A 12,099-nucleotide genomic window follows, 5' to 3' on the forward strand; every position below is an offset into this window, starting at 1 on the left:
CCAAGAACTTGGATGATATGAATTTCTGGAATCTGTGTGGGGGCACTGGCTGCAACATTCTCAGTAAGTTGCAGCCTTTCTGCTACGAACAAAATAGAGAAAGCAGGGAAAGAGATTACAATAAAGACAAAGAAAGAGAAAATAAGAGGGAGACAGGTACTGACTTGAATATGAGATCTATCTTTATTTCAGGAAGGTTTTTGTTCAGAGCTTCCAGTCCAATCTGGTACTGATGTTCAAGAGCTTTGTACAGCTGATGATTCCAGTGCTGCCGCCATGCACGCATATCATCTGACCTGAAGCCCTGTACACAAATGCATATTCTATGTTTACAATAAAGGACACATTAAAAGACTCATTGTAGATGTGCATTTTAGAAAAGACAACTGAAATCATTCTCCATTTATCTCAAAATATAGCTTTAATATTGAAACATTCTGAATGATTGCATCCTCCTCCCAAACATAAGCTTCCAAGGCTCAATTATACAACCCCTGGCAATAATTACGGAATCACCGGCCTCGGAGGATGTTCATTCAGTTGTTTAATTTTGTAGAAAAAAAGCAGATCACAGACATGACACAAAACTAAAGTCATTTCAAATGGCAACTTTCTGGCTTTAAGAAAGACTATAAGAAATCAGGAAAAAAAAATTGTGTCAGTCAGTAACGGTTACTTTTTTAGACCAAGCAGAGCGAAAAAAATATGGACTCACTCAATTCTGAGGAATAAATTATGGAATCACCCTGTAAATTTTCATCCCCAAAAATAACACCTGCATCAAATCAGATCCGCTCGTTAGTCTTCATCTAAAAAGGAGTGATCACACCTTGGAGAACTGTTGCACCAAGTGGACTGACATGAATCATGGCTCCAACATGAGAGATGTCAACTGAAACAAAGGAGAGGATTATCAAACTCTTAAAAGAGGGTAAATCATCACGCAATGTTGCAAAAGATGTTGGTTGTTCACAGTCAGCTGTGTCTAAACTCTGGACCAAATACAAACAAAATGGGAAGGTTGTTAAAGGCAAACATACTGGTAGACCAAGGAAGACATCAAAGTGTCAAGACAGAAAACTTAAAGCAATATGTCTCAAAAATCGAAAATGCACAACAAAACAAATGAGGAACGAATGGGAGGAAACTGGAGTCAACGTCTGTGACCGAACTGTAAGAATCCGCCTAAAGGAAATGGGATTTACATACAGAAAAGCTAAACGAAAGCCATCATTAACACCTAAACAGAAAAAAACAAGGTTAGAATGGGCTAAGGAAAAGCAATCGTGGACTGTGGATGACTGGATGAAAGTCATATTCAGTGATGAATCTCGAATCTGCATTGGGCAAGGTGATGATGCTGGAACATTTGTTTGTTGCCGTTCCATTGAGATTTACAAAGATGACTGCCTGAAGAGAACATGTAAATTTCCACAGTCATTGATGATATGAGGCTGCATGTCAGGTAAAGGCACTGGGGAGATGGCTGTCATTACATCATCAATAAATGCACAAGTTTACGTTGATATTTTGGACACTTTTCTTATCCCATCAATTGAAAGGATGTTTGGGGATGATGAAATCATTTTTCAAGATGATAATGCATCTTGCCATAGAGCAAAAACTGTGAAAACATTCCTTGCAAAAAGACACATAGGGTCAATGTCATGGCCTGCAAATAGTCCGGATCTTAATCCAATTGAAAATCTTTGGTGGAAGTTGAAGAAAATGGTCCATGACAAGGCTCCAACCTGCAAAGCTGATCTGGCAACAGCAATCAGAGAAAGTTGGAGCCAGATTGATGAAGAGTACTGTTTGTCACTCATTAAGTCCATGCCTCAGAGACTGCAAGCTGTTATAAAAGCCAGAGGTGGTGCAACAAAATACTAGTGATGTGTTGGAGCGTTCTTTTGTTTTTCATGATTCCATAATTTTTTCCTCAGAATTGAGTGATTCCATATTTTTTCCCTCTGCTTGCTCTAAAAAAGTAACCGTTACTGACTGCCACCATTTTTTTTTTTACTGATTTCTTATAGTGTTTCTTAACGCCAGAAAGTTGCCATTTGAAATTACTTTAGTTTTGTGTCATGTCTGTGATCTGCTTTTTTTCTACAAAATTAAACAACTGAATGAACATCCTGCGAGGCCGGTGATTCCATAATTTTTGACAGGGGTTGTAGCCAATGTTACCAGTTACCACAGTACGACTTTAAAGAAAATTTATTCAGTAAAAATGTTTGTTAAAAGCCAATAACAAAGTCATAGACTTCTGCTTGTAATGAACACCTGAGCCTCCAGAGTAGCAAAGCCAGTCCGGATATCCTGAAGGCCATCCTTCCACCTCTGCTGGTGTCGAAGTAGATCCACATTCATCAGTGTCACCACCTGGGAAACATGAGACAGGTAAGCAAAGCTAACCTCAAAGTAAGTTGGGAAATATTACCAACATTCTAGGTTATTGTTGAAAAATATAAAAGCAGCAACCACCTTTTCAGTGAAGTCTGCATGCCATTTGCATAGGTTCCTGTTCTCGATGGACAGTTTCTCAGCAGCAGATTGCAGCTTGGCAATGTAAACCTCTAGCTCTTTTGGGTTGTCCCAGGTGATCTGCACTTTGCTACCAGATTCCTTTGACTGAGAGTGAGGATTCTGCCAAAAATAAGGATGCAAGCAGACCAAAACTAGACTACAGAAATTCAACAACAGGCACAAATGATTTGTGACATCTCATAAGTCCTCCAAATGGAAATGGTAGTTTAAAAGTACAATATTTTAATTTGCAAAACAAGCAATGGTGGAGTCCTGTGGCCAAAACAATCGCCCTGCATTAACAAGGCTTCATAAGAAACATGACAGGCCTGACTGCATTCATATGCATGATAACACTCCCAAGATGGTCCAAAACAGGTCCACTTGTCCTCACCTGTACCAATTAGAACTCTAAATTTTAGACCTAAATAGTAGCTCTATTTCATTCCTTCTGACCGCTAGAGGGCGGTGCTTTAGCACCTGGATTATTCCATGCGCACATACGCAGAGGTCGAGTCTTATGCCAACAAAGTCACACCAGTAGGTGTGACCTGGGTGACATCAGCAACAGTATATAAGCGCACGTTACCCAGCATTCAGTTCTTTTTCCATCCCTCGCATGAGAAGCAAAAGGTTGAAACTTTTGTCAGAACGTTTGTTGATCAGAGCCTCGCAACCATCAATGTGCTAGAGCTGCGTGCTGTCCGCCTAACTCTGCCACTTCTCTCCTGCCCTAGAGTGGAAGCATGTGTTTGTTCGGTCAGACAACACACTGACAGTGTACAATATAAACCATCAAGGAGGTACCATATCTGTTCACTCCCTGAGGGAAACTCAGGAACTTCTCCAGTGGGCTTTGCCTCGCATGCTGAGTCTCGGGGCTGTGCATCTGCCGGGTGTGTAGAACCACGATGCAGATTTTCTCTCACATCAGAAACCGCCAACAGGCGAGTGGCGCCTCAACCCGGATGTGGTTCAGCTCATCTGGGACAGGTTTGGCAAGGCAGACGTCGATTTGTTTGCCTCGAACACCAGAACACGGTGTCGCCTGTGGTTCTCTCTCTCAGAACCACACAGCCCATTGGGCCAGGATGCACTGGCTCACCCTTGGCCAGCCTGTCTACTATATGTGTTTCCCCCTCTTCCGCTGATCACGGTGATACTACACAGAATATGCACAACCGATCACAAAGTGTTGCTAGTAGTACCGTACTGGGCAGGCAGGACATGGTTTCCCATGATTCTGACACTCTCAGCGGAGAGCCGTGGCCTCTCCCATGGAGGAGGGACCTTTTGTCGCAGATGAACAGGAACATTTGGCATCTTCACCCAGAGCATCTTCAACTGTACGTGTGGCCCCTGAAGGGACAGACTGCATGTTGAGCTCTTGTGATCAAGCTGTAGTGTAGACTATACTGAATGCCCATGCGCCCTCCACTAGGGCATTGTACAGCAATAGATGGAAGCTTTTTACCCATTGGTGCAGTACGCAAGGCGTGGACCCTGAGCGTTGTCCTGTGCCAGTGCTACTTAGCTATCTTCATTCGTTGTTTGACAGATGTCTTTCTGTCTCCACAATTAAAGCTTATGTTGCTGCTGTCTCTGCTCACCACATTATGGTAGATGGTCAATCAATAGAATCGCACCCCCTGATATGTTGCTTTTTAAGAGGTGCTCTTCGCCTTCGGCCTCCGAGGATTGCATCCTGGAATCTTCCAATAGTTCTTGAAGGTTTATGCTCTTCGCCATTTGAGCCACTGGCTGCCAGTGACCTCAGCTGGTTGTCAATTAAGACTGCATTCCTCACTGCTATTTCATCCGCAAAGCACGTTGAAGAGCTCCATGCCTTGTCAATTGCTGACAACTGCGTGCGCTGGAATTCTGATGGATCAGGGGCTACTCTATGCCCAAACTCCTCCTTTTTACGAAAGACGGATTTATCATTCCATGCTAACCAGCCGTTTACCTTGGCTGTCTTTACCCCTCAATCTACTGCAGAAGCTAATTCTAGCCCGTTGTGCCCTGTTTGTGCACTTAGACGTTATATTGAATTGACAGCTGCGTTTCGCAAAAGTGATGCTCTGGTAATCTGCTATGGGGCCCCAGGAAGGATTGCGCCTTGTCCAAGCAAAGACTGGGGCGGTGGGTTGTTAACACGGTGGGTTGTTAACGCTATATTGCAAGCTTACAGGAACGGCGACTGTCAACCTCCTCCATTAAAATGTCATTCAACTCGAGGCATATCCACCTCCTGGGCTGCCCTGAGAGGGGCGCTGACTGACATCTGTACTGCAGCAACATGGGCTTCCTCCTTTTGCCTGCTTCTACAGAGTGAATGTAGCTGCTCCTCACCCTGTGGTGACGGCCGTATTATCGGCCTCCTCGAACTGCATTTGAGGTTTGGTAAGTGCACACTCCTCGTGACCTTGTTGGTATAAGGTCATCCAGGTGCTAAAGCACCGTGCTCTGGCGGTCAGAAGGAATGAAATAGAATGAGAGTTACGTATGTAACTATGGTTCTATGAATTCTGGATGATCGTCAGAGTTCGTTGTCAATCGGAGTCGATGCAATAGATTCCAAAAGAACTTAATACTGGGTAACGTGTGCTTATATACTGTTGCTGACATAATCCAGGTCACACCTACTGGCGCAACTTTGTTGGTATAAGACTTGACCTCTGCATGTAGGTGCTAAAGCACCACCCTCTGGCGGTCATCCGGAATTCATAGAACTGTACTTACATACGTAACTCTCCTTGTACAGTTACGTTCAGAAATTGTGTGGACTGCCTTACTCACTCACTTCAATTTTTTTTCAATTTATTTTAATTTATATAGCGCCAAATCACAACAAAGTTGCCTCAAGGCACTTCACACAAGTAAGGTCTAACCTTACAAACCCCTAGAGCAAGCAGACAGGCGACAGTGGTAAGGAAAAACGTCCTCTGATAATTTGAGGAAGAAACCTCAAGCAGACCAGACTCAAATGTGTGACCCTCTGCTTGGGCCATGCTATCGACACAATCGACAAAAACTCATAGGGATGGGTACTGATAAGAGTCCATGGATATCAATACCATTATCAATTCCGCTTATCGATCCGACCCCCCATCGATTCCCCCATCGATACCTCCCATGAACCCTCTGTGCACCAAACGCAGGCCCCACAGGCCCTCCATGTCAACAACATTCTATTGAGTCTCAAAGCCAACAAATATGAAATCAGTCACTGGATCCCCAAACTCCGGACATAATAAACTCTACATGGTGGATCCCTGATCTCTGGACATAAACAGAAATAAACAAAATCTGAAGTTCTTGTCAAAAGCACCTCCCCTCAGAATCTACTGTTTTTCCATACATCTGAGCTGAGCTCTCACAGCCGGCTGTGCCGCACGCCAGGATGCAATTCATAAAGAACGCAGCACGTCTCATCTTGGGAGGAAATAAATGTTCTAGTCGAAATAGTTTATTGTCAGCGTTTGGAAAAAAGCATCATTTCATTCAAAGCGGCAACTCGCTTTGAAGCCACCAATTCCGACCAGCCCCGGTACGTGGCGTGATTCCATAGCGTAAAGTGGGTAAGTCTATGGCTCCCAGCTGGATGGGACACCAAGGCTGGTACCCATTTACAGCTGGGTGAACTAAAACAATGCAGATAAAATGACACAGACAAGTAGTGTGATTAGGTCCGTATTTTGTTAGCCCAGCTCCTTGTACACTAAATGCAATAACATGCTATGCTATAATAAAACTTATAAATAATACAAAAGTTACTGTACTACTTGAGTTCACAATTAAAAAATCAGAATGATCAAAGAATTACCTATCCAGCTCTGTTTTATTGCATGAGACTTCATCCATGAGGTGAAGGTAAATAATCAAAGTCAATACTTTAAAATGAAAACAAAGACAACAAATGTTTCAGAATGTAAAACTATGGACAGTACAATACCTTGATAACCTGTTCAAAGGCCAAAGCAAGACGAAGCATCATAGGTCTCTGTGAGGGAATCATCTGCTGATCAATAGTGTTGTAGAAATGTGAAATCTGCAACACAAGAAAACCATGAGGGTGAAACAAACTGTAAATAAAATAGAAGGAAAGAAAGACTAAGTTGAAAGTCACTGTTTGAGCTTATTCTCACTTGTTTTAGAGCAATAGCCTGTCTGTAAAATTTGTCTGCAGTATCAGCAGCATGCTGAATCTTGGCAGGGATAACAAAGTCTAGTGCAGAGAGCTGCCTGACCTCCCTCACCAGACTGACCAGTCTGTCTGAGTACTGGACTTTCAATCTGCCATCCACACTGTCGAGCTCCATCACACGGTAACTGGCCTGGAGGCTATATACAGGGGGGCAGACATTATGGACAGACATGTCAGACATAATACATACACTAGAGTGCTAAATGGGATATGAAAAAAAAGCGGAAAACAACACCCTACAGCATATGCACATACATTCAGCTCTTACAGCCCCTTCACACATAATGCGAAGTTTGGACAAAGTGAACACTTAGTGTGCATGACACAGGAATCGTTTGCAAACTGTGTAATGTCGTCCCTGTCGCCAGTGCCTCGTACACCTGTTGCTACAACTATTTGCGCAAACAAGCGCCTGAAAGACAAAGTGTGCACTGTGCGAACCCATCGCACCCTCTTGCGGCAGGTGCCAGCCAAATTCCAGGTGATATGCGCGAACATCTAACACCACTTGCATGGCACTTCGAAAATGTGTGGCCAGTCACACTCTTGGCATGACAAGAGACTGCAGACAATCACTGTCGTACTGCCTCCAACAGAAGCAGCTGTGGTGATCTGTCATTCTGGACATTCCAGCTACACAACACCTACTGTGTTTGGACAGACACGGACTAACAACTGTCTACTGTGAGGCGCGTGTGTCTGATTGCTGTATTTATGTGGACATAAATAAAAACATATATCGTCGTGGTGGTGACAAGCTGCAGCAAGCGTGCGCGTCCACGGAGCAGACAGTGACAGCCCCCCAGGTTGAAACGGACCATCAGATCCGAACACGCAGTAGTCGATCTGACCGTCACGTCACCCACGTGAGCTCTGTTCCACATGCCGTGGTGTCTGTGCTGTGGCGCTCTGTCCACAAGACCTGACCAGTAGATGTGGACATGATCAGAGCGCGCTGCCTCTCATTCATGTCATTTCATGACTGCCTGTCTGTGACCATAGGTCATCACCAGAGGGACAGACGGATCACATTTGTATTGCTCGCTTGATAAATGCGGTGTTTTTATATGGTGTGGGATTTAAATTCTTTTTTGTAATACTTCCATGTCCTTCCTGATATGATAAGCAGCTTCCCGCAGCGTTCAAAGAACAGCTCCGTAGCTCAGTGGTAAAGTCTCTGACTGGCGATTAGAACATTTGAAAGGCGCGAGTTTGTGTCCCAGGTGGTGTGTTGTTTTTTTATTTTAATTATTCCACATAAGCAGCACAATGTGGTTCCACAGGTACCAGCTGATTTTTATTTCTTCCACATAAGTGGGTTTGTGCACACCTCCCCGTTGGCGCGATGTTTCATGCACTAATGTTGAACGACGTTGTATTTTGCGCTGTTTAGCCCTTTTCATCCAAACGCCGTCCAAACTTCCCACTATGCGTGAAGGGGCCCTTACAGATGTCCATGGAGGACATTACAGTGCACTGCTGACACGTCACACAAAACACACATCGTATCTTAAACCACCTGATTTACTAAGTTAATTAAAATATAGACTTTCAGGACCAGTTGTATCTTACAATACCATTTGTTAGAGTGAAAGCTTTGTATGTTGATAGTTTATCCAACCTGAGCCCAGACTTGGGATCAGCCAGACCAGACAGAATATCTCTGGACCAGTCCTCAAACTGTTCCTGTTCATATGCCCTGAGGATCTCTAGCAGGTCATCACAGAAATGGAGAAAGTCCTTGAAGCCAGAGAGATCTGAAAGCAGAGACTCAGCAATGCCAGCAGAGTCCTCCACCTAATGTGAGAATGCAGGCAAAGAAATATACAAACAAATGGAGTTCAAACATAAAATGCATTTGTACTGATAACATAGCATCATGGTAGTAAATGAAAATTATCATTATATTTCATTCAGTCAATGTTTACCATAGAAACAAATGATTGTCATCACTGTCCACACCAGCACACACACACAAACACACATACCTTGTGTGTGTACTGTCGGACCCAAACAATCTTGTTGACCACCTCAGGGAGGTTCCTGCCAACGTGTGGCCCAAACCTATCTCCAGTGGGTCTGTGGCAATGGCCCTCAAAGTCACTCTTCAAGCCTAAAGAAATTGATGAAGGAACTTAGGGCCCTGTCAAACTGGGAGAGGATTAATTGCGCATGAATTGAGTACACAAATTAAGGGCATTCGTTGTCGTCTGCAACAAAAATGGCTAAAAATGACAAATGTCCCAGTATGAATTATGGATATATTAATAATGTATAGCGAATATATGATGAACAATCACGATTGTATAACCCATGTAGTGAGGAAACGGATCCGACACATTACGATTATCATGGTAGTATTACGGGGGTATTATGAATGCATCATGCACGTGTTTGCGCGTGCACGGCATCTGCATTGTGGTCATAAAAGAAGCGCACTCGCTCCTTTCGGCATCACTATTCACACCAACAATACAGCCTCTGGACCATTTGCTGGACTTGGACAAGTTGATTGGAGTAAACAAGCAGTGAACAGGGCGAGTGGTGACGTCAGCGGATCGCATCATAGCGCAGCTTGTCGGAACGATTATAACAAGAGGGTAAATCTGTTCTAAACATAGGAATAAATACTGTAACAACAGCAGACAAGAAGGAAAAAACATACAACTGTTTTATCAACCCTTGACAATGTAAACAAGTCAAATAATTACCTTTTTAGACGGCTCAAAAATGTTTTCTGCAGCTGGAGCCGCGCAAACGGCCCAGCTGCAGCTTTGATTGAGGAGGTGATTAGAACCGTTTTCAACAGGCAATTTGCAAAATAAAATGATTAATCCACCACGAAATAATTATTTTATATAGGCAGCATCCAGCGTAGAGCGCGTGGCAGCCGGTAGAACAAAGAACACCGTCCAGCTGTGAACACAACGCATCTGATTTGCATCCGCCGCAAATCAGATGCAAAGCAGACGTAATAAAAATGCTTTATTCGTGGCCAATCTGCATGCAGTCACTACAGCTTATTTTAGTTCGTGATGTGGACATGATGGGAACGCAAAATATCCGTTTTACACACTGTCCCAGTCCGCTGCCAAGCCGCAAATCCCTGTCAGTTGTGGATATCAGCAGATGATGGTGAACATATAGCGCAAAGATTGAGTATGTATATGTATGTACTGTGTATGTATTGAGTATGTATGGAGTATGTAAGGCGGATGTCATCCGCAGCCAAAATTTTGTGCAGCTCAAAAATCCTGGTAACGGAAAAACGTGCCTCTGCAGATAACTGCGCACGTGTGCGGGTGTCAGCCAACCCATACAAGCATGTTTCACGCATACTGTGGATGTTAAGTGAATATGAGCCAATTTTGTGCACAATCCATACACAAACCCTTCAAAATGCCAGTGGGACAGGGCCCTTAGGCATCACAAGGAGAATTATTTCTCATTATTATCCAGCAACTGAGATTCCCTGTCTAAAAGAACATAAATAAATAAAGTAACAGAAATAAAGTAATACTGCACCCGACCTGTCCTGCTGGGACACATGTGATGGGTTACGTGATGGACTCGTGGAGGAGATGGCAGGTCATGTGCCCTTACATGCTTTCTGTGGAGGACGTCGAAGATGTGTACATATTCGGCTTGGTGGTGATCGACTTTCTGATGTGTGGTGCGGGCACTCTGCTGGTTACCGGAAAATCAAGAAAGTGGAAGCAGCTTTGATTGGTCGTTCCAGGCTGCCCTATATGATTGATTCGATTGGGAAGGCAGTGGCTGCACAGTCGGCGGGGGTTAACGGCGCGTTGGAAGACATCTCGAGCAAGATCGCAGCCTTGGAAACCCGCTATGACCGTCTGTGAAGACCACATTCTACATTCTACATTCAGATGCATTGAGAGCCACTCTGTTCTCAGAACTGTGGAATCTTTCAGGCGTCTGTTAATCTGGCTATTCATTTGGCTTCCCCAAATACAGCTGCACTTCAAGGTTGCTGTGATTAAAAAAAACCTCCTCAGAAGATCAACACTTAAGCCTCACTCCCTGGTCTTCCCCCCTCCCCTCAGCTTCTCCAGCCCTGACGTGAACTGTGTTAGAACTGTCCAGGACTTCTCAGACTGCGCAGGGCTGTTCCCTCCCCCCTCCAGACTGTCGGACAAGGCCGTTGACGGCGCCGAACAGGCTGCCTTCCAGAGTGTTCTGATAAACTGGTCCTTTCAAATCTCGGTTGTCGTCCTGTGTCCTTGTTTTGTCTCTGTGATTATTGTTTTTTGTGCTGATGGGATTTTTTTTTTCCTCATAGCCGCTGCATTACACAGCGGCAATGAGGGTTTTTTTTCTTCTCCTTTTCCCTAGTGTTTTGCTTTCATATATGTTTTATGTACCGGGCCGGCCTATGTGTTGTGTGTGTTGTTTGTTATGGGTCGGTGTTGGTTTGCTCAGCCCTGCTGTTGACCAAGGCAGGGATGTACATCTGGAGCTGGTCCCCGGGCGCCTAATGGCGACTTCTGCTCCTACTGGCAAATAGGATGGGTTAAATGCAGTAGCCACATTTCATTGTGCAGGGAAGATGTTCTTCTGTTCTGTGCATATGACAATAAAATTTCTTTGAATCTTTGAATGTTAGATTCCTATTGAATAAATGTAACATTTTCAAACATACTGGAGTCATTCATAACAGCCTGCCAGCTAAATTAAAAAGTAATTAAAAAAGTGATTTGGTCATGGTTCTCACAGCCAGACAGTGATCCTTCATGGACTTATACATTTTGGGGTTTAGTGCCTTTTTAAGGAACTTTCTAATTTCAGAACAATCTCCCTCAGCGTTACCAAAATAAACTGGCATGGGTTATTTGCAGCTACACACAGTAGTTGAACCCTAACCCGAACATGTGAGTCTGCTTCATTCATCTGTGTTTATGGCTCAACTGGTATAGCAAGTTGATCATGAATTGAAGGATTGTGGTTTAAAGTGCTTCTGCGTGTCACAACATGAACTGAGTTAGATTTTTAGGACACTACATTATTATGTACAAAACCCTCAAAACATTTGGGCAATTCCATGCTTCTATGTCACAGAAATCACAGCTTCTACATAGGCACCCATTGTAAAACCTGTGGCTTCTGTGACAAAAGCTTGGAATGGTTTTTGAGGTAGTTGCCTAGTTGTTTTCAATCAAGTGCCTCAAAATGTCTGAGTTGGACTAACGTATCAGATTTTTCAGGCTATTTGGTATTCCTACTTTCATTTGCTGTGGTCCAGACAGACACATGGACAGACAGTACCTGCAGACTCTCCTATGTGATATTTGTCTGTGTGATGACTAAATGCTGCATCGACATTTGTACCTACAATTCACAGT

At 43.8% G+C, this 12,099-nt stretch overlaps 1 protein-coding gene across 1 annotated transcript in view; it reads right to left on the reverse strand.

Annotated features, from left to right (window-relative positions):
• LOC117508088 (cytoplasmic dynein 2 heavy chain 1) overlaps positions 1–12,099 on the reverse strand; it is a 370,951-nt gene that overhangs the window by 260,565 nt on the left and 98,287 nt on the right. The window contains exons 12-18 of the mRNA XM_034167743.1: positions 8,725–8,849; positions 8,358–8,533; positions 6,678–6,873; positions 6,485–6,580; positions 2,488–2,649; positions 2,287–2,385; positions 165–304 (exon numbers count right to left, since the gene is read on the reverse strand). Coding sequence (XP_034023634.1) covers positions 165–304; positions 2,287–2,385; positions 2,488–2,649; positions 6,485–6,580; positions 6,678–6,873; positions 8,358–8,533; positions 8,725–8,849 — 994 coding nt within the window. The remainder of the gene's footprint in view (positions 1–164; positions 305–2,286; positions 2,386–2,487; positions 2,650–6,484; positions 6,581–6,677; positions 6,874–8,357; positions 8,534–8,724; positions 8,850–12,099) is intronic.

The sequence above is a fragment of the Thalassophryne amazonica genome, chromosome 4 (assembly GCF_902500255.1).
Source record: "Thalassophryne amazonica chromosome 4, fThaAma1.1, whole genome shotgun sequence".
NCBI lineage: Eukaryota > Metazoa > Chordata > Actinopteri > Batrachoidiformes > Batrachoididae > Thalassophryne > Thalassophryne amazonica.